Consider the following 24,119-nt stretch of genomic DNA (forward strand, 5'->3'; position numbering starts at 1 on the left):
AACACAAACACAAACACATATACTCACGGACACACACACACACACACACACACACACACATTAACACAAAAGATACGAAGAAGATAGAACTAAGTTGTATATATCACCAAACTTTCTAATCATACTTTGCTATCATCCACGACCTGTTTTTAGTAGAAGTTAAAGCCAGATCACTAAAGAATTGTGCAAGATTACATCAAATATAGCTTTTCCATACATGGTGGTTAATAATCGTTAACAACTCATTTCACAAAGATTTAAGATATTTCCATCTTTTTCCATCTGCTTTTCCTCATGATTTTTTTTCCCAGATGGCATGTGACAACATGTTTGAAAACGTGTATTCTGTTGCCACTGCAGTGAGCATATTTCAGATTCGATATCATTGACCCGGTGGCTAGAGTGATATCGATTACGACGGGCAATCATCGGTTCTGATGCACTGACCGTCGTGCAAAACACGCCCGGCCTTACACTGACATCCAGCCTTGCATACCACCTGCGAAGGCGTACAAGTTTGGCCTTCTGGATCCTCGCACGTCGGTCGGCATGGTGGCCCACAGTCATCATACACTTCAGAATGGTGACAGGTGATATCTTGAATGAGGAAGAAGTTTTGTGAAAAAGAATCATTGTTTACTTAGGTTCTGAAAACACCAACCTGCTTTGCATAGACACGTAGTTTTATTTCATGCATTTTCGTATTTCTTGTATCATAATTATGGTGATGAACGCCAAATGTTGAAATAGGCAAGAGCAGATACATAAGTATTGATATGCAATGCAATTTATATTCAAATTTGGTCTTCATAAAGAGCTTTCTAAAACGGCAATAAACATTGATAAACACTTCAAGACAGCTTTCTGTGCGGTTAGTTTATAGTAATAATCAGTTGATGTAAGCCTATATTAGTGCATTTTGTCGACTTAACTTTTTTGCAAGAATTTCACGATTAAATTCGACAATTTTCACAGTATTCTTCAATAATGTAAGATCTTATTCGGTAGAACGCATATAAATGCGTGCAAAAACAATGAGATGTATATTTTTCGCTTTTGTTATCATGCCTCAGTCAGCTTTAAAGGTTTAAAATTTCGACGAGATCGTTTATTACACTTTCCGTTTTTAAAGTTTTTGCCTGTCTTTTGTTCTATTTTTTTTTTCTTTTGTCCACGGAGCGTTTTCCAAACAAGCTTTGGTGTTTTTTTTTTTTTTTTTTCCACAAGGAACCTTTGTTCCACTTTTTATCTTACTGCCACTTACTCTTTCCCAACTCGATAAAACGTCACTTCATGGAAGTTTGTTGTTTTGCTTTTCGTTACTGTTGGTGGTATTGCATTGGTAACATATGATTGTCTCAATATTAACGTCATATTATTATCAATGTCATGACTGTGTGACGCTTTTGCCTGGAGTGTGAAACAGAAAAAAAAAAATAATTCAGATGAAATGAATGAATCTAAAAAGAACTGAATTGTAGTAACGAAACGTATTTAAACTTACAGCACGATGTCTGCTCTTTCCATGACTTAATCGTAACTCCGTTGCGTTGGCACTCGTTGACGTAGGCTGAGATAGGCTCGCAGTAGCATGATTCAGTTACGCCACAGGTACAGGTGTCTTCCAGGCAAAGCTTGTAGTATGGGATTGGGTCGACGTGCTTGTAGCACGCAACAAACTTTTTCTTTTTAAATATCTGGCATTTTTTCCTGGCCTCCTTAAATTGAGCGTAAGTGGAACACGATTCTGCCTCGATCTTTCCGAAGAGAATACCTGACTCGTTCTCTGCTTCTCGCTTCTTGCAGTACCTGCGAAAGCAACCGAACGGCTGTTAGTAATAATTCCTGAATGAAGGATCGTGCATCGAGTTGGCCTCGTACCTAGTTAGAATATTGCTATATTTCACAGTTCTCCATTCTTCGGAGTTTTTAAAGTTAAGGGACATTTCTATCTTCAGCAGCAACTGACAATCACTGATCAATAACACGTAAGTAGACGCTTGTATTGTGCTTTTTATTGTTACAATTATACAGCTTACAAAACCTTTGTGTCCTCCTTCGTTCATAATTGCTACCTATTTTTTTTTTTTTTTTTTTTTTTTTTGCACAATGACCTGCATCACTGCTTAAAGGTCCCGTTTACCTTTGGGAACAGTGATTTAAAAAAATTGTCAAGAAATGACATTTAATGCATATGTGTAGGTCTGTTGTACCACAAAACATCCTATAATATAAGATTTTCGTGATAAATCCCAAAATATAAGGAGATATAGATTTTCTCAATAACTCATTAGTCTGGAAACATTTTCATTATAACTATTGTTCACATCTTGTATATTTAACAATACTTAATATCGATTTTACCGATTCAAATTTTTACAGTGGTTGTCTCTATCCCTACCGAACTCACATTTTAAAACTATTTAATGCTGGGCTTTTGTTTCATCTGCAAATGGTAAATTGTGCCTTTAAACAAGGCATAATAGCCATAATGTGATAATGACCACATCTAAACTGTCATGAACTGTGCTTACTTGTTTCCGTCCACCCTCCAGCCATGAAGGAGGGTCTTTATTTTCTTTGACTTGATAAACTCTCGCGTCAGTTCGTCGTCGGCCTCCTGCCCATTCATGTTTCCGCACAATCCGCAGGCCGTTGACCTGTACTGGGTCGAAAGGCGCACCCGAACCTCCGTGGATGACCATTCAACAAACAGACCTTTGTTCGTCGTCACCAAGATATCATTCTCACCGATGTTTTCAATCCTCACATTCTCTGGACTGTCGTGCACATACGGCAAAGCCAGAGTTTCATTGAAGACGTTCACGGTACCGTCAGGACTTATTGTAATCTCTACACAGTCGACGTAGATATAGAGCGTCAATTTCATAGGAGCTTCCCCGCTGGTTGGTTCGTGCTGAACGTGCACCTCGAAGTTGGCAGTGCCTCCGCAGTCCTGCGTGAGGACGTAGCGGCATTTGCCCGACGCCTCGAATCTATACCCGTCAAAGGTGGTGTGATTGCCAGCTGTATCCAGTGAACATGTTTTAGTTTCTGTCGACACATAATGTAGAAATGGTGTTTTAGTGTATATCCAAGATGGACATTACTAGATATTTAATGTGAATGTATAGATACACTTATAGAGAAAACACAAGAGACAATACTTGTCTCAGCCAGTAGAGCGTCTGCCTCCAGATCCAAAGGACCCAGGTTCGATTGTCGAATCTAACTGAACAATTTCATATGCTTCCATCCCGTCCCCTTTAAGTAAGAGCGCGAAAACACTCTGTCCCTCGCCCTCGGATAGGGCATAAGATGGAGGTCCCGTCCGTGAGAGAGTCACAACTCATTACTTACAAGATCCCAATTCATAAAATTCCTCGGAAAGAGCACGGTGCAAAATCCGGTATGAACTAGTGCCGCCGAATATGGGCTATCCAGCTATTTTCTCAGTGTGAAATGAAACAAAACAAAACAAGAAAGACATGGAAGGTATGTCGAATGAGTTAAATGACTTATAGGAGGGGTAGGGATGAAAAGCGGAGGTAGGCAGAAAACGAACATGAGAAACAACTCCACAATCAGAAAAGATTATTAGAATACTTTGTGACGTCATGAAAGACCGATAGGCAAAGAAGATGCAGAGAGGAGGATATTATTAACTCGTCTCGGGTTCGTTGCCGTTACCTTCTAAATGAGAGATTGAGAAGGAAAAATAATACCTGGTAGACATGTGGGACAACATGCGCCAGGCAGCCAGATCTCGGTTTCATCCTGTGTCAGACAAGAAAAAAACAAAATAAAAACATCGCAATAGTGCCTTTAGAGTTACGGGGTATTTCCAGTGCTTTACAAAATGTATAATCATCACAGAAGAACTCGACTCAATTTTGTTTTCTTTTCTTTATGTAGCAGCATAAAAAGGTTTGTCATCTAGTTTACACTTTGATTGAGTCATTGGTTTACATTGGTGTCATCCAGAGAGGTCGAGTTCCTGATTGGCAACTTCAAAACGCTAACAGGCTCAGGTTGTTATCAAACAGGATGTGTGAGTGACTTTGTCGGAACACTAATGCTTAATTGACATCAATAAAAATATTCACGCCTTCCTTTTGATTTCCATTGCACATAATAATAACCAATTGTGCATTTTCATGGCGGTGAATTAAGCGACTTGCCTGATTCAAAGACAAAAGCAGGCAAGCTTTTGAGTGTCTACTAAGCTTTTGAGTGTCTACTAATACAGAGCGTTTCGTGATGCCAGCAGAAGTTTAAATTCCCTCACTACCACTACCACATTTCAAAATTCTACTGCTATATGACGCATAATTTTCTAAGTGCTACATCTTCTAGGGTTGTTGTATTCTTTATTTACGAATGGCCTAATTATGTCAAGTGAAGGCAGAAACTTGATGTTATACACACATACGAACACGTGCAATCACTGTGTGTAGATAAGCATATTGCGTCCTTACGTTTAGACTTTTTCTTTACAAATGCACAAACGACATGCATAATCATTGTAATATTAAAATATTACTGTATTTTAGGTATTATGATATAGTTTCAATAAGTACGTCTATCAACACTTTAAGCCAAAGGGGAGATGCCTGTTACAACAATACATACACAGCGACACACGTTTGTACAGGTCAACCTACCGTGTTGCAGTTCAATACTGGACAAGTTTTCGGTGAACATTGCGCTCTCCCGTTTTGACAAATACATTCATCACACGCGTCTTCCCACGTGTTTCCTCTCTGTGACAGGAGAGAGTAAAATAAACAAACAAATAAACAAAGAAGAAATGGTAAATAAAAAACCAAACAAACAAGAAATGGTAAATAAAAACAAACAAACAAGAAATGGCTAACCTGTTGCCCCTTAATCTGCAACCGTGCTACTTGAAAGGATTGTTGCTTCAGATTAGTGTGCTACCCGAACTGGTACATGAAGTTCAGTTGTATGCATAAGACGCGGAGTATTAAAGTTCTTCATACGCCGCGTATGTAACATGGCAAAACTCTTTATTACGAGTAATCTATTACAGGCCTTGTCTGAAAATGTAATTTTCTGGCTACCGTATTTTGGTAGCGGTAGAGATTTCTGGAATTTGAAAACATTTGAGTAAATATATTATTTGATTTCTCTCGTAGAACGTATCTATTGTTATAATTACTTTTTATAATCATTCAATTAATTTCAATTCAAATTTATTTGCAATCATCGGCGGTACATGATTATACACTTCACTTTCTTGACAAAAGAATAATGTAAACGGTGCATTGTGAAAGGAACATATTGTACAATTATTGCAAAAACATGATGATACGCCAGCATTGTTATAACGAAACATTACAATAAATCACAAAGGAGAACAATCATGTAAGGTACGAAAAGTGGAGGGACACAAATAAAAAGAAATAATCGTCATAATGTAGGGCCCCTCTTTGTCCCAGCATTCAAGCCAAATGTTTTCATCACAATATTTCTGCCACTTCATTTTATTCTATACGGTAAAATCAGCTTGTGGTATATTGTTTGAAATACTTCAAATAATTGTCAGCCTTTTTTATGATCTTAAAACCTTCATGTGGTCATCTCGTGGTCAGAAGATGTGGTGATACTCACGGCATAAAATGTCCCTTTGTACTCGCAGAAACTGATATCTGTGAAGGTAAGTGAACACACAAAATATTATTTCGTTGCAACTTACGGACAAATTGCCCAATCAACATTTATCGATTTTTCATATTCATCATGGTATTCATATTATTATCATTATCATCATTAATTCATGCATTCATTGTCATGTTCCGTTTGCTTTTTCATCATTTGATGATGTTGCACCTCAAGGGACATCTTTGTTAAGCTCACACTTGTTACAATATTTTGCATCTATCTATGTACATGGGATCAATGACTGATTAAAGGGGAAAGACACTTGAATTTATCAGTTTGTGGAATAAAAGCAAAAATAATGGCAGAACACACAAGGAAAGTTTGAAGAAAATCGAAAAACCATTTCAAAAGTTATGATTTTTTAAAAAATTCAGTATACCCTTCGCTGGATAAGAAAACACTAAGAATTTGTTTCGTCACACATGGAGAACAACATAAAGAAAATATAACGAATATTCGGCAATTTTCTTTTTGTTATAGCAAAATGGAAGAGCACTTTGTCTTTGTCCTGCTGTGCCATCACAACTTTTGGTAGTTTTCTTGTCAAGTCGTCGCGGTACTGAAACTTTTAAAATCCATAACTTGTGAACTGATTTTCCAATTTCTCTCAAACTTCACTGATGCCTTTTGCAAATATTTTCGTATATACTCAATTCACACTTAAATCTGGGTTTCATTCCCATTTGATGTATTTCATTATTGCGGGTATTAATCCAAAGTCATTACGCAACGTTTTGAAAGAAGGAAATGAGGAGGTAGAGGAAGATAAGGATAAGAATAGGGAAGCTTATTCCACCAAATATATAATCCTCTTACCATTGCACGTTTTGTCATCTTCTTGAAGAGCATATCCCCCATTGCACGAACAGGAGAATGAACCAAAAGAGTTCTGACAGATGTGATCGCACCCTCCATTATCCATCGAGCACTCGTTCACATCTATAAGATTTGAAAAGCAATGAGATTGTGAATTGTGCGTCAAACACAAGAAATATGAAGACAGTCACACACAATGATCATACCGACTTTGCTAAATAGAAAAAAAAAATCACAAATACAGAATACAGGATTTTTTTAACATTTGAATAAGAAACTAATATAGATTCAAATTTCACACGTTTTCACCGACTGGCGACATTTCTTGCAAGAACACTGTCCGAAGCAGCCGCTGTCAACGGCTCATAACTTTCTCATTGTTTTGAACGCAAATACATTACACTTGGAAAATAATATTCTATACACCCCCCCCCCCCCCTTATCATCATGCCCATAGCTAGCTTATTGCAGCAGCAACAACAACAATAACACTGAGGCTAAGGGCACAACTTCTACGTTTTCATATTTTGTAATTATACGAAAAAAACGGTGACAATTTGTATACAGGTCATCTGAGGACTTGTTCAGATATAAATTATGGTATACCTTTCAGCAAAACTAGTGGTCATTGATATGTACGAAATGAATGAAACTTTCTTTTATTATGAAAGACAAATATGATAATCTAATACTGCAAGTGTATATATAATCTAACATAATATCCAAAAATGACAAATTCTACTCAATTCTCGGTAAACTGCGACTACGCTTAGAGGAAAAAAAACCACAATCATAGAAAGAAACGAAAAAGAGAAAAAAGGAAAGATATTTAGATACACTCACCAAATTGGCAACGTCGGCCTGTGAAGCCACTGCTACAGGCACAAACTAGTTTGCCCATATTAGTGGAGCATTTGCCGCCATTTTGGCACTGTAGACTGTCACAACCAACAACATCTTCGCAGTTGGGTCCTTTTAGAAATAGAAAGACAATGGAACAAAAGATAGGGAATCATATTAGGCCTATGCTTAGATGATCGTGCCATTACACAGCGCCCACACCCATTGCCAGGACGGGTAACTTTTTAATCATTTTTCTTTCTTTTTCTTTGCTAATACAAGAATCAGTGACCATGCACAAGATTCCGACGTTATCATTGTTTGAAATCGTGCCCGCGCGCATACACAGACACACACACAGACACACACAAGTATGGTAAGCCAAATGTCCCATAATCGAAAAACTTTCTCGATTATGAGACATGGGGGGGGGGTGGCCATAAATATCAAGTTAAAACAATTATTTATCGTTTTTGTAGGATATCTGCCGTGTGGCAAGCCATAGGTTAAAAGAAAAATCGGTTCATCAACCGGTCCATCAGTCGATAAACCAAGGTTATTTATACAAATATGACACATTTGGCTTGCCATACATAAGCAGTATTTTTAAGTAGAACCAAAGATCGTACCTCCGCTTTCCTTGTAGAGGTATCCTTTTCTTTACATGATAAACGCACAGAGACAAAACAATAACAACAAGAATAAAAGTAAATACGTTAATGTGCATTTGGAGGAGCACCTCACAATTACCTTCCACTCCTATCGGGCATGCGCAAACACCATTTTGTCCCATGCAACTCCCGCCGTTCAAACACTGGATGCCTAGCGCACACGGTACGGCCTCGGTCTCACATCGCGGACCATACCATCCCTGAGAGCACACGCAGTAACGTCCGGACTGATTCTCCACACAGGTTCCTCCGTTCATGCAGTATGAGGCGTCACACATGTCGATTGCTACCGCAACAAAAATAACAACAACGAATCAATAATTGATTGATAAGCCACATTAGAATGTCCATCTAATTATTAGCATAATTACATCGTGTTGCCTGCACAAAGTTACAATGTCATAATATTTATCATCCGACGTCCACTTGTCAGATTTTGATGAGATTATCCGTATTCCAACGTCGCCTCCGACGTCTTCAAGTGGAAAAGAAATGAGCAATGATGTTTGGTGAAGTTTTCCTCCGTTTTTGTGCGCTTGTGTTTTCAAAGTAATCATTAATAAAAACTATCAAAGTGGTTTAAAGAAAAAAAATATCGATCTTAGTTTTGTAGTTGCTACTTCTGTTAAGAATAAATTAATCCGTTGCTAATGAGGACTACAAGCAGAAATGTGTTTTACTTAATTCCATGTATAAATAAGTCTACAATGTCCAGACATATTCTCTGTTTAAATGATGTTACTTGCTGTCTTCAAGATGGTCACATTTATGCGTGTGATAGCGATCTGTAATTAGATATCTTTGGACTCTGTTTTAGTATAATTCATGGTACATTAGGCCCTAATTCCAATTCCATGTTATCCTGACATAGGGCCGATCACAGTGTATTATGCATGTATCTATAATGACGGAAGTGAAAACACTCCATATAGACCCTCTCCCGCAAAAAACAAAACAAAACAAAACAAAACAAACAAACAAACCGTAGCTTAAGTATTTGAAATCAAACAAACTAAAATCATCTGCAGCACAGCCCAAACTTACCACCGCATTGCACGGATGGAGTGCGCGCTGTGATTTGACCCTTAATACCTGTAGACAACTGAGACCATGAAATGGCGTTGCCAGAGTGCGTGCACGAGGCATGTACGTCCAAAACCTCGTCCGGGTTCATCGCGTAGTCCCACACATTCACCTGAAAGTAACATATCAGATCAAAAGTTTGCTGAATTCATCCGAAGTGGTATGATTATTCGAATGAGATGTTCATCTCGTAAATCAAAACAGATTGCAAACTCGCCGACCGCCTTGGTTGGAATTAACTTATGGTTTCCTGAAGTGAACTATTTCTGAGCACTGAAAACAAAAAATCGACCGACGTAGTAATTCGTTTGAGGAATGCATTCCATCATCTATTCATTTTCACTTCATAGTAGGTAAAAATTCGTCTGTTGATACATTGTAGGTCAGTTTATGAGTTTTAGTAAAATGACTTTACATGGGATAAATGAAAAGAGAAACACGATAATAGCTAGATTTGGCTATCATGCAAAATAGAACCAAGACTGCTCAGCCTGTTCGCAAGCTGTCGCAAGGTTTCCTTTTGTGTCTATGGTAATTGCAATCACTGCACAATAAAATCATTAGACGGTTGGGAGACCTTTCAGTAACCCTATCTGTCCGAATGAGTAAAATATGCACAAATATTACACACACACACACACCTTCTGATAAGAAATTATTGTCACACACGCAGAGGATTAAGAAACATATTCCTGACCTGTGTTATTGTCCCGATGAAGGATTCCCTCGAGACGTAGGATCCCGCGTAGCTATCCTGCTCCTGGCCAACCACAAACATGCCCCGCCCCCTGATCAGGTTCCCGCGGGACAAATCCGAACCTGAATTTTCTCGGCGTCCGTCGACGTAGATTGCCCACGCGCCCGTCTCGCTGGTCCATGTCACTGTTATAAAGCGCCAGTTGCTGTCTCTGAGAAAAGAAAGATGACTTAGAAGCTGACTTTGGGTGTTGATTAGAAAACGTCGAGATGGTTTGGCGCGTAACACGACGGATGGCTTCATGTCCCCTCCGAAAGATCTGCCAATGACACTGAATATCTTGCTTCAGCCCACTATCACTTCTACCAGTGAGAACACCTTTTCAATGAGTGTTCTTTGATCAATGAATTGACCCAAATCACCTCAATTTTGACTTACACCAACCGAGAAAAGCATCCTGCTTGATTATATAAACAAACTTAAACAAAATGTTGAGATAAAACCTCTCTATCTCGACAATATGTCATTTGATATAACCTCCTGGTATAGCGCCATTTCGAAAATGCTTTTCTGGGATCTATCTAACCTTCAGCTTTGTAAGAACAATTGAATAAGGTAAGAACAATTCCATTCACAGAATATGGAGACCATGATGCAATCAAAAAGTGAAGTCATTTAATCACTTAATGACAAATGAAGCAATGATTTTGTGCTCACTGCCGACTGAAATCATACCAAAGGAAGGATCACCCTCACTTTTCGGGCACTTTTAGGATTCATTTTAATAGTGTTTATTGAAGAACTTGCACTCACCTATTTGCTTGTACATACGTGAAAGCTGCCTCGCCATTCACGAAGAGAACGAGGTTGTTATAATCTTGAAGCGTGAGGGCGTTGTCCATATCTTCCTCATCGTTTTGACCTCTCACTGCGTAGGAAACTGGAGTGCCGTAGTTCTCTTGGTCGGACGTTGTCATCCAGAAAGAGAGAGTGAATTCGAAGAGATCTGGTAGGACGCCCTCTAATTCGGCTCGATCTGTCGTTCTGGCCGACGGAAACGAGAGATCGAAATCCGACGACAGCACTACAGACAATACACACAAAATAAACCAACAAACAAATAGCTCAAACATGGAGTAGTTCTTCATATGAACGTATCAAAACTGTCAATCATTACTTATCAAAACTGTCAATGCACATATTTGAAACAAAAGTAATCCCGGTTGACATATGATACGATTTTACTGCTGTAATGGCTTGCTTGGGTCTTTGAAATATCATCAGACGTGTTTCCAATTATAACATTGGGAAATGAAGAAGCAAAAAGATATCGCCCCCATTCCTTCAATACATATCGCGATAAACATTTTGCAAGTGAACATTTTTTTTTGAGTAAAGCATGGACTTACGACAATCATGTAAAAGAATACTCTATATACTACACTGTATAAAACGTCGGGCAATTCCACTTGTAATGGGACTTCATGATTGCCTACTTCAGGTTATTACACTGAATTCTGAATTCCTTTCTGGTACAGATTGGTAGAGATTATGATGTCAAACCTTGGAGATCAGCACATCGAATAAGTTGTCAGGAAAAATTGTTACGTCAAAGATCTAAAAAAAAACAACAACAACGAAAAAAATGATATATTATACAAATGAGATATTAGTTTTGTTGAATGTGCATGGCAGGGTTTAGAACACAACCGAATGATATTGCGAGTAACTTCCCAGGACTTGACGAATGGTGATGCCGAAGTATACCTTGTTCACATTGCTCTCCGATGAAACCGAGAGGACAAGCGCACTGAAATCCGTTGATGAGATCTTTACAAGTGCCGCCATTTTCGCAACTGACGACATTGCACTCATTGATGTCAACATCGCAGTCGCGACCAGTGAAACCTGGTGGACAGGCACATTCGTAGTTAATGGTGGTAGAGGAACAGGTGGCACCCCCGTAACACGGAGCTGAAGCACAGTAGTCCTTTATCTCCTCGCAAAAACGACCAGTGTATCCCGGGAGACAGCAGCAGGAGAAATCCTGTAACCATGACGACGGAGAATGTGGATGAAGTGGCATAGACAATGGGCGCAGAAGAATGTTCACTTCATTAAGCCTGAAATAGCTGGCTAGACAGGGATATTATCGAACAGCTCACATCAGGTGTGTTCTCGGAACCTTCTGGACACTTTTTTCATCCTACACAATAATCTATTCTGACCAGAAGACCGACTTTCTTATTTCATCAACACACACCTATCATTTCTCACACTGTGTGCCTTGCCTAATCATTTGTCAATTAATGGTTATCACATTATCATCAAATTCCCGGAAACTCTACAGATACCTATTTACAAATTAAAGTACACGATCACTTGAGAGCGGACTCTGCGATAGGTGTCTCAGTAAGATGAGTATGTTGTGGCTTTTCAAACAGTTATTTTGGGATTAAAAACAAAGGAATGAATGAAATGATAAAATGATGCATTGAAAAAGACAAGTGCATGAATATATTCATTAATGCACATTGGTAATGTCAGGATAGGATACAGAGGGGAAACCACTTCCGAACGGATGACAAACGGGAGTGGGAATAGCAGGTAACGATCAACGTGCTTACCGACTGCAGATCTATACAGGATGCACCATTCTGACAAGGATTCGATGCGCAGTCGTACAGGTTAATCTCGCAGTGTTCTCCTGCAAAACCGTCTTGACACTGACATGTGTAGGAGTTCAGGCCATCGATGCATGTAGCGCCAAAGCGACAGTCGGCTGCAGTACAATTGATGTAATAAACCCATTTACTGCATTTGCAGAATAATATCTTACTAACTCACCTGCATGAGTGAAGATAACGGAATATGCCCAGATACCTTCCACTGGACCTATCGTTGCGAGGATTACAAGAATGTTAAACACGAACAGCTGAAGAAGCCTGCATTGCAAGAGTGAAAAACTGTACGATCAAGGACACTAGCTGCGCTTCCAACGACACACGTTTTCGAAGTCATGGGAAAGGCTTGTGAACGATTCTTTTATTGTTTGTTTTGTAAGTCATTCAACGACACAAATCATCGTCATCACCTACCATCTATGCAGTCGTCAACGTTTATCTGGCAGTTGGCCCCTGCGTACCCCGTCGGACATTCACACCGATAGCCCCCGACGAGGTCCTCGCAACGGCCACCGTTCAGGCAAGCGTCGTTGTTGCTGCATTCGTCGATGTCAACCTCGCAGTGCTCGCCCGCGTATCCCGGTGCACAGTCGCAGCGATAGCCATGAGTAAGGTCCACGCAGGTCGATTCGGGACCACATGGTTGGTTCAATTCACATTCATCGATCACTGCATGCCAAAAGCGTACGAACCAGAAAGATAGATTAAGAGAGAGAGAGAGAGAAGGGGGTCGGAGGAGGAGGAGGAGGGGAAGGGAGGGAGCGGGTCTTTATTAGAGTGTTTAATAGAAAATGTGGAAAGAGTTTAAGACCAGGAGAAGATATTTCAAACGAAGTCTGTACTTAATTTGATTCGGATTGAGATGTAACCGTATAGGCTTATAGCCTAAGTCTACATTTCGTCTTAATTTGGATTCACTATAGTGACGTTTTTCTCAGTCATTTTTCTATCCCCATCCCCCCCCCCCGTAATTTTATGCTCTTTCGTTCTCACTGCAACCATTCATTCCGACATGATTGGAATATCTCCTCAGGAACTCACCTTGACAGTATTCAATGGCGTGCGCACCAGTCTCATGTGTATACATTCCCGCGGGACAAATGATGCACTGGGATTGTTGGATATCCGGCTGGTAGAATCCCCGTGGACACGGTGTGCATGGTTTGAATCCGGTGTAAGACACGTAACCCTTCGGACATGGATCTGTCGAAAGATGACCACAAATGGACACATTATACGCGAACACTTCCACACGAGCTTTTACACAGTCATAAAACATGCCATATCGGCCACCTGTCTACAGGGGTCACCTTCCGTATACGGTCACTAAAAACAACCCCGCCCCGAAGAGTCGTGTATAAGATCCTCTCTTTAGCGGCCACCTGTCTATAAGGGCCACTTCTTCGTCTCTGGAGGATTGTCGTTACAGACATGTTTGACTGCAGGGGCGGATCCAGGAATTCTGTAATGGGGGGGGGGGGGGCGTAACTAATATTTCTGGTGCCACTTCCGGGTTTCATTTCATTTTTTCTTTTTATTTCTTTTGTTTTTAACGAAAAATAAAGGGGGGGGGCGTGCGCCGGTTGCACCCCCCTCTGGATCCGCCACTGGACTGTATACGTGCGAAGACGTTTTTCAGAACTGGAATATCTCACCGAGTTTGTTCTTCGCTTGACGGAGAAACATTAGAAACGTGTTCAGAAATATTATTAAATCATTATAGTAGTTTCATTACAAGTTTTACGACATTCAGATAATGAGAGGACATAAAGATAAAAAACGATTCCACCAGATCGAGGGGAGATCTACAATTAATAAACACAACGTAGAGCCTTTTCGAAGCTTGGTGGATTTACTTGTGCATTCGTCTGTGGACGCAGAACCAATGGTCCAGGTGGTGAAACCTTCTGGACAAGGTAGACACGATTTACTCCCAAACTCCGGCTGATAGAAGCCCTCGCCACACGCTACGCAGGATTTCACTCCTGAGGCCGAGTAAGTCCCTGGTTCACAGAGAGCTGCGAAGGGTAAAATAAGCCAGGGACTGCTCACTTTTGATTTTCAACTTCGGCTTAACGTTCTGAAAGGATTAAACTTAATATTAATTAATATATCATTTGATATATGGATACTAAACTCACACACACGCATATACACATACATACATACATACATACATACAAAATTGACATTCCAAACAAAATAACACACCCTTCCTTGGCCCAGTTTCATAAAACTTGTTGTCAACAGCAAGTTACGATGGTTGTTATAAGCTACTGAAATCCTTGCATCTGATTGCTTGAGAGCAAATTTTCATAGAAATATGTCAGTTTTTATTGATAACAAGTTTTATGAAACGGGACCCTGATGTATCAAACTGTGCGTGTAGTTTTTTTTTCACTTTAACAGATCCCACTCCAAATGATAATTTCGAATCATCTTACATAATACTTTTATTTCTGTTTTCTTGACAAATCCATGCCGACTGGGGTTAATGCAGAAGACATACTGAAAACATATTTATAAACGTCTATTCTATACTTATATGAGTTTTGCATTATACTAAACGACACAAAGAAAATATGTTTATAAAGCGTCGGTAAGGGGCACGCCGGGACATCGTGCTGAAATCGGGGAGTACAGGATTGGACAAGTCTCCAAGGAAAACGCGAAAGCTTATGATATTGTAATGCTCTTCAGGATAATGGACATACTGACCTCTACATCTGTCTGAAGATCTGCTTCCGCGTGACACAGTGGACGTGCCATGGGGACAATTCTTGCACTGGACTTGTCCGTATTCGTCCTGGTATGTTCCCACTGGACATCTCTCGCACCTATTGTCACTCTGTCCAGTTCCAGGAGGACATTGCACTAGTTCCAGGGTAATATTTATGAGGAAAATCAAGAAAAATAGAGGAGGAAAGGCAAGGTTATATCAAATTCACATTACTCGAGATTGTCTCTTGACGTGCGGTAACGTACAAAGTAACGCGTTCTTTGATTATTGAAGTCCTTGGGAGTAAGAAATTTATGGATTTAATCACCTTGTTTTGTTGAAGGTCTATACATCGAGAATTTGACACCGTAAAAAATGCTCTCTTATGTCACAGTGCAATACTATCAAAGTCCAAACCATATGAGTTGAATACAATTCTTTGTTTATCAATCAAAATGCACACAAGACGACAAAGTTCGGATCTCCCATACATTATCTCTGTGCTCATATCCTCGGAGGAGTCTTATGTACATGTAAGCCCTGGTTGAAATTAAGCCACGGCTTAACCCATTCCATACTGAATTCTGAAATCCCCATAGACTTAATACACAGGCCACTAGGTTCCCGTACGGAACGGGTTAAAGGGTAAGTAATTTAAGGCGTTGGCTCATGTCCAATGTATTCGTGAGGGATCTTGACATTTTAAGATGGAGTTTACATCCGGAATGAAGTAAATTTTGGCGCTGAAGTCAAAGTAAACTAAGAATGCAGGCGACCCAGTTTTACTTGAAGTATTTTGGTGAACAGAAGAGGACTGGTGGTAAAAGGTTGTGAAAACTTAGGCAAGGTTTCTCGCAATGCTGCGTGTTGGTGGTTCTTCGGTTATCAGTCAAAATAGTCATCACCCCTTCCCCTAACACTGTACCAACGCAGAACATTGTATTTAAGTTTCAGTCCAATGCCCATGTTTCTCATTTCTTTCATAACTTCCGTCTGTTTGCATATCAATCGTTAATGACAACCCTACTGGAACGAACACAGTGTCCCACAGTGTGTTCACAATGTGTTCATAATAGTCGACTATATGTGAAAACATTCGAATTTAACAGTGTTAAGATAATTTTAAACTGTGGTGTGGTTTTACAGAGTGTTCATCTGGTATGCTTTGTTTTACACTGTGAATTGGTGACTCACATTGTGTTCACAACTCTTGAATTTAACAGTGTGAAGAGATTTCACACTGTGCCCGCCCACACGGTGATTACACTGTAGTGTTTCTCACACTGTGGGAGACTGTATTCTTTCCAGCATGCTATGGAATAATGTACAGATACAGGCCTTGGGAGTCACGCTACTCACAACAAAGATCGTCCACCAAGATTTCCCCAGGCTCACACGACACAACGTAGTCATCGTCAACGTCGAAGCTCGTTGCATCCAGCGTGAAGTTCGTACCGTCAATGGAGATGTCCCCATCAGTGAGCACGTCTCTTATCGAATCGATGTATGCATCCAGTGCAATACCTTCAGGTGGCACCCCACTCTATAATAGATTAATTGATGCATGCAATATCAATCTTGTGATGTCTAGCTGATGACAATTGTTTGTTTGTTTGTTTGTTTGTTTGTTTGCTTGTTTGTTTGTTTTAGCCTACTCCATCCTAATAAACATTAAATGTCTTACTACAGTTCAGTATTATATTTCGTGAATTATGAATAAGTTGCCAAGTTTGAAACACACATGAAGACTAATGATTGGACTTTATCTTAATATTCTTGGTGAAAAGCCTATTAAATTTAGACATGCTGGTGACTCAAGATATCATCCCCAAATAATCACGTGCAAATCTGAAATGAAGATTCAAAATCACATCTTTTTCTTTGCACCATTATCGTGCACGGATAACATCGAACGTGTCGCGATGCCTTTTTATGAAGGGGGTTACGAGAGTGTCACAGCGTAACTTTCGGCTGCACAGGGTAAAAGAAGCCCCATTTCCCCCTATCTTGACTCATCCTTTCAAGAATTGTGAGTGAACACGCTATTTGTATCAAATTTATCCTTTAGTTTTTGTAGAATTTAATAACCGACATTATTATGCGTCAAGGTATCCCTTTTAGGAAAGTGTGAAGATCTGTGATATTTTGAAACCGGAAACGCAATCAATTTACATATGTATTATATATAATATAGAATCTGAATTGTCTTTTCTACATGTCTCTTCGACTTACGTGACTCTTTGATATCTGCGGACTCTTTGATATCTGCGGACTATTTTCTTTGGCTTACCTGATCAAAGGTATCTGTGTCTTGTGGCGGAGCTACAACTGAAGCAGTGAATGTGACAGTGAGGACACCCTCACCGCCCACCTGCCTACGCCGACGGTTCCCCGCCTCATTGCAGGTGACTTGGAGACCTTGGATGTCGCACCCCGCGCTAGCGTCGCAAGAGATTATACCGTTCGAAGACTCACGCACGAGTGATTCGAAGTACTTCAAGAACTTGCTTCGAATTTTCCTGTTTTCAGGGTCGCAAGGACCAGCATAGAAGCGGACCCCTTTGGAAGTGTTTCGACCGGCATCAGGCGGTATGACTGAAAAGGGAAATGGTTGTTGCGAAGGGAATGAGTTTATGGCAGGAACGGCATACCTTAATGATTATTGTATTGTGTGTAGAAGGATAGTTTCACTGGTTCCGCAACCAATCGATCTACTTAAGATTTTCAGTTTCCTAACGGAGAAAATTAAATATATTCTTAAATATGAAATATTCTTTAATTCATGGGTTTGCAAATCATTGCAATTAAGTTCTGATCTGCCGTTAAAACGCTCTGAAATGAAAAAATTAGACGTTTTATGATCACAACGACAAAACATTTGGGTTGAAAGATTTCTTTGTATGTACTAGTATAATACCTAAATTTGTTTCTTCCAATTTGATTCCCATGTTATTGTTTTTTGTTTTTTTTCAAGAGCCAAGTTAGGTCGTTTATCAGAAACACGGAGATACTATAACTGTCACCTTCTGAGGTATGAAAAAGGGGACTATGCAAACTAACTGCCCTGCTTTTCAGCAATTCCCTTCACTTCCAATGAAATTGATTGTGTAATAAACTTAGTTTATAAGGGATAGTATATAGTGAGGATTCAGCTTTTAACTTTTTGCGAGATACTTAGAAACTACTTTATGAAATTCTAAAGAGCACACAATTCTAAGAGGAATCCAAAGTTTATTTGATGAAAAACGGTTTGAACTTGCTGGGATATCCGAAAAGGAGTTACTGAAGTGTTGTTTGCAGACACCGAGTAAATTTCTTTCCAGTTTGCAAACGAAATGGACAAGCAAATTGGGAGGTTCGAACGCGTGACATCATCATCCAAACCTGCATCTGACCAATATCACTAGTGATAAACTTTAATAAAGTTAAATCATTAACATCAAGCAAGTCTCTCATTTCTCTAGGACCGAATTCAGGAACCACTCACCAGTGCAATCGGGCCATGGCATATATGCCGGCCGCAGCGTAGATACACCAGTCACCCATTCCTTCGTGGCGTCACAGATGTATATAGATTCCGGGACGCCGGCGAACGTGTAGTACTTGTTACACAGGACCGAGCAGAAAGTGTTTTCCCCTGCTTCGTGACATGTCAGGGCCCCGTCCAGAGGAGGAGGGTAGTACTCACAGGAATGTTCTACGAAGAAATATAGGATTAGCAAACGGTATATATGTTGCAGTGAGGGAGAAATACAATACATTTAATTAGCTTTCGTTTTGTGACTTTCGCAACGCATACGTCAAAACCAATTATTATTTAGGAACTCTTCTTTCAGTTACTTTTATCACTATATGAAACTCGAATGGCTTAGAATAGTGAAATTTTATCAGTGGAATTGATGTTTCAATCAGGATTTGTAGGCCATCCACAGTGCCAAATGAAATCCCATAGCCCATATGAGTCGATAAGAATACGAATTTACACATGAAGACATTCGTCTTACAGAAGCATTGTTTCTTTCTTTCTTTCTTTTTCTCTCCCCCCCCCCCCTCTATCTCTCTTCCTCTTAAACGTCTGCAGTTACGCGAGCCTGTTTGCCTATGATATGACGCAGACTTCAGTCACTGACAGAAACATTCCAATCCAAACTGAAGTTCCTCTCACATTGAGGATTACAATAACTGCAATCCACAGTGCTCAGGAAAGTGTGTTCCTTATCACTGGCATCAAGTGTTTGTTTGTTTGTTTGTTTGTGGGTTTTTTTTTTTTTCGTTTGTTATCTTCGTCCCTGTCATCACGTTTTGTATGTATTATGTATTTTTGTGTTCTTGAAGCACCATGAGCGCCGAAACTGGACCTGTGCGCTGTACAAATAACCACTATTGTTATTATGAATTGAAAGACAGACAAGACTATCCCTTAAACGAAACCAAAGGCTAAAGGGAAATGTGGTTTAAGTGAAAGCAGCAAAATTAGTAGAGCACGTCAGTGAAAGTTTGAGAAAAATCGGACAATCGATGCAAAAGTTATGAATTTTTAAATTTTGGGTGTTGGAACCACTGGATAAGGAGACTGCTTCAGTTTATAGGGCTCACACCTGTAGATAAAATGGAATGTCCCAAACCCCTTCACAAAATTGTACCAAAGATACCAAAATAAATGAAGAAAAAAATTAATTAAAAGTCAATAATGCAGTTTGGCAAAAAACTGAATAGCTGCAGATATTGAGTATGAATTCCTATACAAACTGCATTTTGTTTGGAAGATGAAAGCGTTTCTCCTGGAATTTAAAGGGACTATATTTCATTGGGTGCATGTACAGAAAAAAAATATATATATATTTTTTTTTTTTTGATTGAAAAGAACTCGTAGTCTGGCTTTGCGGACCCTTGGACAGAGTTTTAGCGGAAGAACCCGCCTTGAAAATTTGATGTATGAAAGGGTATATCTCACTTATCTAGGTTAGTGAAGATGAAAGACCTTATTTCTCCCAGGTATTTTACGGAATTTTTTCAATTCTTAATTCTAAAACACGCCTCCATGGGGAATTATTTACCCGTGTGAGCCCTATAACATCATGTGTGCACAACAGTATAAAGAAAATATAAGGAAATTTCAGCATGCTTTCGCTTTTCTAGCGTAATGAAAGAGCACTTCACTAAACTACTTTCAGAAAGCAGGGGAATAATTGCTACCCTTAACATAATTATGTCAGTATCAAGTTGAATGAATGTGGTTTTTTTTTAATGATTTTTAGGGAATTCTATTTATATTTTCTTTATGTTGTTGTCCACACATGACGTCATGAAATATGGCAGTCTCCTTATCTAGTCATTACAACACCAAAAGTTTAAAAACTATAATAACTTTTGCATCGATTGTCCGATTTTCCTCAGACTTTCACTGAGTGTTCCACTGTTGCTGCTTTCATTCAATCCACATTGCTCCTTGGGGTTTTGGTTTCCTTTAAAACAATCTACCTGAGCTGTACAATAAGTGAGTGAGGAGGAGGCAAAGTACCTTATTCATTGCCTATAGTTTTCAAAGAGGACTGAAAGCTTTTCGTTCCCTGGGTCTCGATTATGAGTATTTAACTCACTTCGCTTTGTTTTCAACAGCCACCTGATATTTTAGGTTTTCCCGCCCAGTTTTATCAGATTTGCATTCGATTTAGCAATGCGGTCATTTAAGTTCGAATGAATTTGAATGATCACCAAGATCGACATTCAAAAAGGAACCCAGTTCATTCAAATTAATTTCATCAGTATGCGATTTCATGAGTTTCTCACACAATGGTGTAAAAAGGGCATTCAAATTAAAAATGCAAGTGCAACGTATTTGAATTCGCATCAGCACCGCCGTGGAGAGCGTTAAGGAATTCAAATTCACGATAGGGCAAACAATTACAAGGTGTGGGCAGTCTTTTTCGTTGTTTCTTTCATTCTTTGTAGTTACTCAGCTCTTTAAATATAAAAACTTTATACACCTTGAAATGTGTGTTTTTTTTTTTTTTACTCATACCTTGCTCATACTAGCTATTAATTCGTCATAAACCACTTACAGACACATGCATGCATTACACTTTATTCATACACAATTTTAGCCACTGTTACATTACAGAGTATGCGTGAACATCTCGAATACAGACAGAATTAGTGGATGGAAGCATGGCCTTGACAACCAGCAAAACTGACGATATAACCCTTTGGTGAAATAGGTCTATCTACAGCTGATCCGATTGCGGCAACTTCCAGATGGACACGGGGAACTAATGAATGGAATCAAAATGGCTCAATAAGGATTTTGACGTACATAGGACCTCTAACATGCCTAAGATATTCTGGGATATGGTTATTTCCTAAATGTTATATCCATAATGTTAGGGATGAATTGAAAATGAAAGAGAGGTCGATGGGAAAGAAATGCATACAGTACAATTAAGATGATTAAATGAGACTTTGAAATGAAAATGAGATTGTGTCATCCAATATATATGACAGTGAAAAAAAAAAAGGCCCGTAAGTTTTGTATGTTGATTGAATTCAAACGTTGAAAATGCGAAGTTGTGTTCTTAAAAAAAAAAAAAAAAAAAAAAAAAATGAAACTGGTATTTGGCGTGAATTTGAACGTCTATCCAGCTGGCGCGAAATCGATGCCAACTTTGAGACGTTAAATTGAATAAATTTCTCTCTAAATTGAATGAAATCAAATCTAAAAGGAATGACATGAAATGAAATTGAATATTCAAAGAATTAAAATGAACCGTGAGAGTAGAGCAGTGACCAAAATTGCTTGAATTTGAACGCCTTGCTAGTAATTCGAATGCAAATGTCATGAAATTGGGCGGGAAAACCCAAATCTTATTGCAACTAATCACAGCTCTCATTTCACTCAACAAACACTCACGTGTTACTGTTATCGTGAATTCACAAGTGTTGTTGTTTGCAGACGGGTCTTGATTATAAGCATTTTACTCACTTCGCTTTGTTTTCAACAGCCACCTGATATTATCTTATTTCAACTAATCTCATTTCACTCAACAAACACTCACGTGTTACTGTTATCGTGAATTCACAAGTGTTGTTGTTTGCAGACGGGTCTGTAGCTGTATAAACGACGTTTGTGTCACCCAGCGGAAATGGCGACCCAGGTGTTGCATTGTATTTGTCGATAACGATTGTATCATTTCCGGCGTTGTCGACAAATTCCGGTTCATCCCAGGTGACGTTGGCGTGCGTCGAAGACGTATTTACTGTGATGTCAGTGGGGCATCGTCTTACCCTAGGCCTTTCTTCGTCTAGGATTAAATACATGCACAGTCAGAGGTGATGTTTTTATACATTTTACAGGACCGCTTAGAGCCATTATCCGTAACCTACTCGTAGATCCTTCATAGAGGTACAATTGATTGCAAGTTTGTCAGTTACAATCAGAACTATCACATACAATCAATACATAATATTCACTATGTACTGGGCAAGGAGAAAGCAGGAGTAGTTTCCCTGTCGATATTTCCATAATACTCTTTTATCATGGGACATGTAACAACAGAACAGTAGAAACATAATAGAAGCGTTTCATGGGGTTATCTCAAATAACTTGCTAGTGCAGTGTACTTATATAAATATGACAATTCAGGTGAAATTCCAAAACGTAAAAAAAAAAAAAAAAAAAAAAAAATGTTGGTCCAAGGTGGGTTAAAGGGGATGGCTAGTAACCGATCAGTGGGAATCAGTGGGAATGCTAAGGGATGGTTGTTCCAGTCCTTGTGGGATTCATTTAAGAGTACATTATATATCTACTGTTGTTTAATGTTTCCTAATGATTCCAGGTTAGTATGCCTGTACAGTGACGGGGCGATCGTTCACGGCCTGTTAATGATCGCCCCGTCACTGTACAGGCATGCTTACCTGGAAACATTAAACTGCACATTACTTGAATATAAGACCATTCTGAAGTATTTCACACAACAATAGACATATAATGTACTCTTAAATGAATCCCACAAGGATTGGAACAATCATCCCTCAGCATTCCCACTGATGCCCACTGATCACTTACTAGCCATCCCCTTTAACCACCTTCTGTGAAGATGGCAGTGCACAACCCAACAGAGAATTGAATGTGAGACACGACCTGATATCACTCAAATTTCATGTCAAATTAGAAACTGAATTTTGGTCAAACGATTGCAACCACAAGGCATCGCATTAAAAGGTAATCTACTGCTAAAACTAAAAAGTGGCGACTTCTTACGGCGTCTTCCGTTATGAATTAGACTTGGCACCTATTTCAGCAATTTTAATTTTCTTCTTATGTCCTTATAGTCTTTATGGCATAATACTATTGTCATGATATACTTCTACGCATCAATCGCTCGAGCTCAAACCTGTAATATAAACTGTGAAGGAGCACTGGCTCGTCTCCCCTGCCATGTCAGTCGCATTGTACGTGACAACGGTCACCCCAATGGGAAAGTCTTGGGGTGCCTCGTGGCTCGCTGTTAACGTTGGAGGCGCTCCACTGTTATCAGAGGCCGCTGGATCAGTCCAGTTTACAAGTCGAGTTGGTAAGTGCATGTCAGTAGTGCCGGTAATATCTTCAGGACACGTTATGCTAGGTGGTTCGGTATCTACGGAAATCGAGGCAAAATCACTCGCATTAATTAACTTGGAAAGTTACATGCTAGATTTTTAGTGGAAGGAGGGAGAGAAAGAGCAAAACAGATGGAACTGTTGAAACAGTTTGACGGATTCAATGAGATGAAACGGTTTTCACCAGTCCCTTTGATCGAAGAAGGGGTGCAGTGACCTTATGACCCTTTAGCAACTGAAGATTCTGTATATACAGTCAGACCATTATGTTATGTTACTCCCGCACGCACTGCGCACGGGGTCGCTTCGTGCGGCTGCGTGCAGGTTCG

The 24,119-nt window shown here is 39.5% G+C and overlaps 1 protein-coding gene across 1 annotated transcript in view; it reads right to left on the reverse strand.

Annotated features, from left to right (window-relative positions):
* Positions 1–412: 412 nt before the first annotated feature.
* Positions 413–24,119, reverse strand: part of LOC140235218 (sushi, von Willebrand factor type A, EGF and pentraxin domain-containing protein 1-like) — a 53,610-nt gene continuing 29,903 nt past the window's right edge. The window contains exons 8-30 of the mRNA XM_072315250.1: positions 23,586–23,828; positions 22,248–22,493; positions 18,683–18,892; positions 17,486–17,790; positions 16,555–16,738; positions 15,195–15,350; positions 14,333–14,494; positions 13,518–13,679; positions 12,891–13,145; positions 12,420–12,574; positions 11,560–11,839; positions 10,606–10,876; positions 9,793–10,003; positions 9,057–9,207; positions 8,092–8,298; positions 7,345–7,473; positions 6,502–6,624; positions 5,635–5,672; positions 4,665–4,763; positions 3,726–3,777; positions 2,535–3,054; positions 1,505–1,809; positions 413–597 (exon numbers count right to left, since the gene is read on the reverse strand). Coding sequence (XP_072171351.1) covers positions 413–597; positions 1,505–1,809; positions 2,535–3,054; positions 3,726–3,777; positions 4,665–4,763; positions 5,635–5,672; positions 6,502–6,624; positions 7,345–7,473; positions 8,092–8,298; positions 9,057–9,207; positions 9,793–10,003; positions 10,606–10,876; positions 11,560–11,839; positions 12,420–12,574; positions 12,891–13,145; positions 13,518–13,679; positions 14,333–14,494; positions 15,195–15,350; positions 16,555–16,738; positions 17,486–17,790; positions 18,683–18,892; positions 22,248–22,493; positions 23,586–23,828 — 4,649 coding nt within the window. The remainder of the gene's footprint in view (positions 598–1,504; positions 1,810–2,534; positions 3,055–3,725; positions 3,778–4,664; positions 4,764–5,634; positions 5,673–6,501; positions 6,625–7,344; positions 7,474–8,091; positions 8,299–9,056; positions 9,208–9,792; positions 10,004–10,605; positions 10,877–11,559; positions 11,840–12,419; positions 12,575–12,890; positions 13,146–13,517; positions 13,680–14,332; positions 14,495–15,194; positions 15,351–16,554; positions 16,739–17,485; positions 17,791–18,682; positions 18,893–22,247; positions 22,494–23,585; positions 23,829–24,119) is intronic.

Source organism: Diadema setosum, chromosome 11, assembly GCF_964275005.1.
Source record: "Diadema setosum chromosome 11, eeDiaSeto1, whole genome shotgun sequence".
Classification (NCBI taxonomy): Eukaryota; Metazoa; Echinodermata; class Echinoidea; order Diadematoida; family Diadematidae; genus Diadema; species Diadema setosum.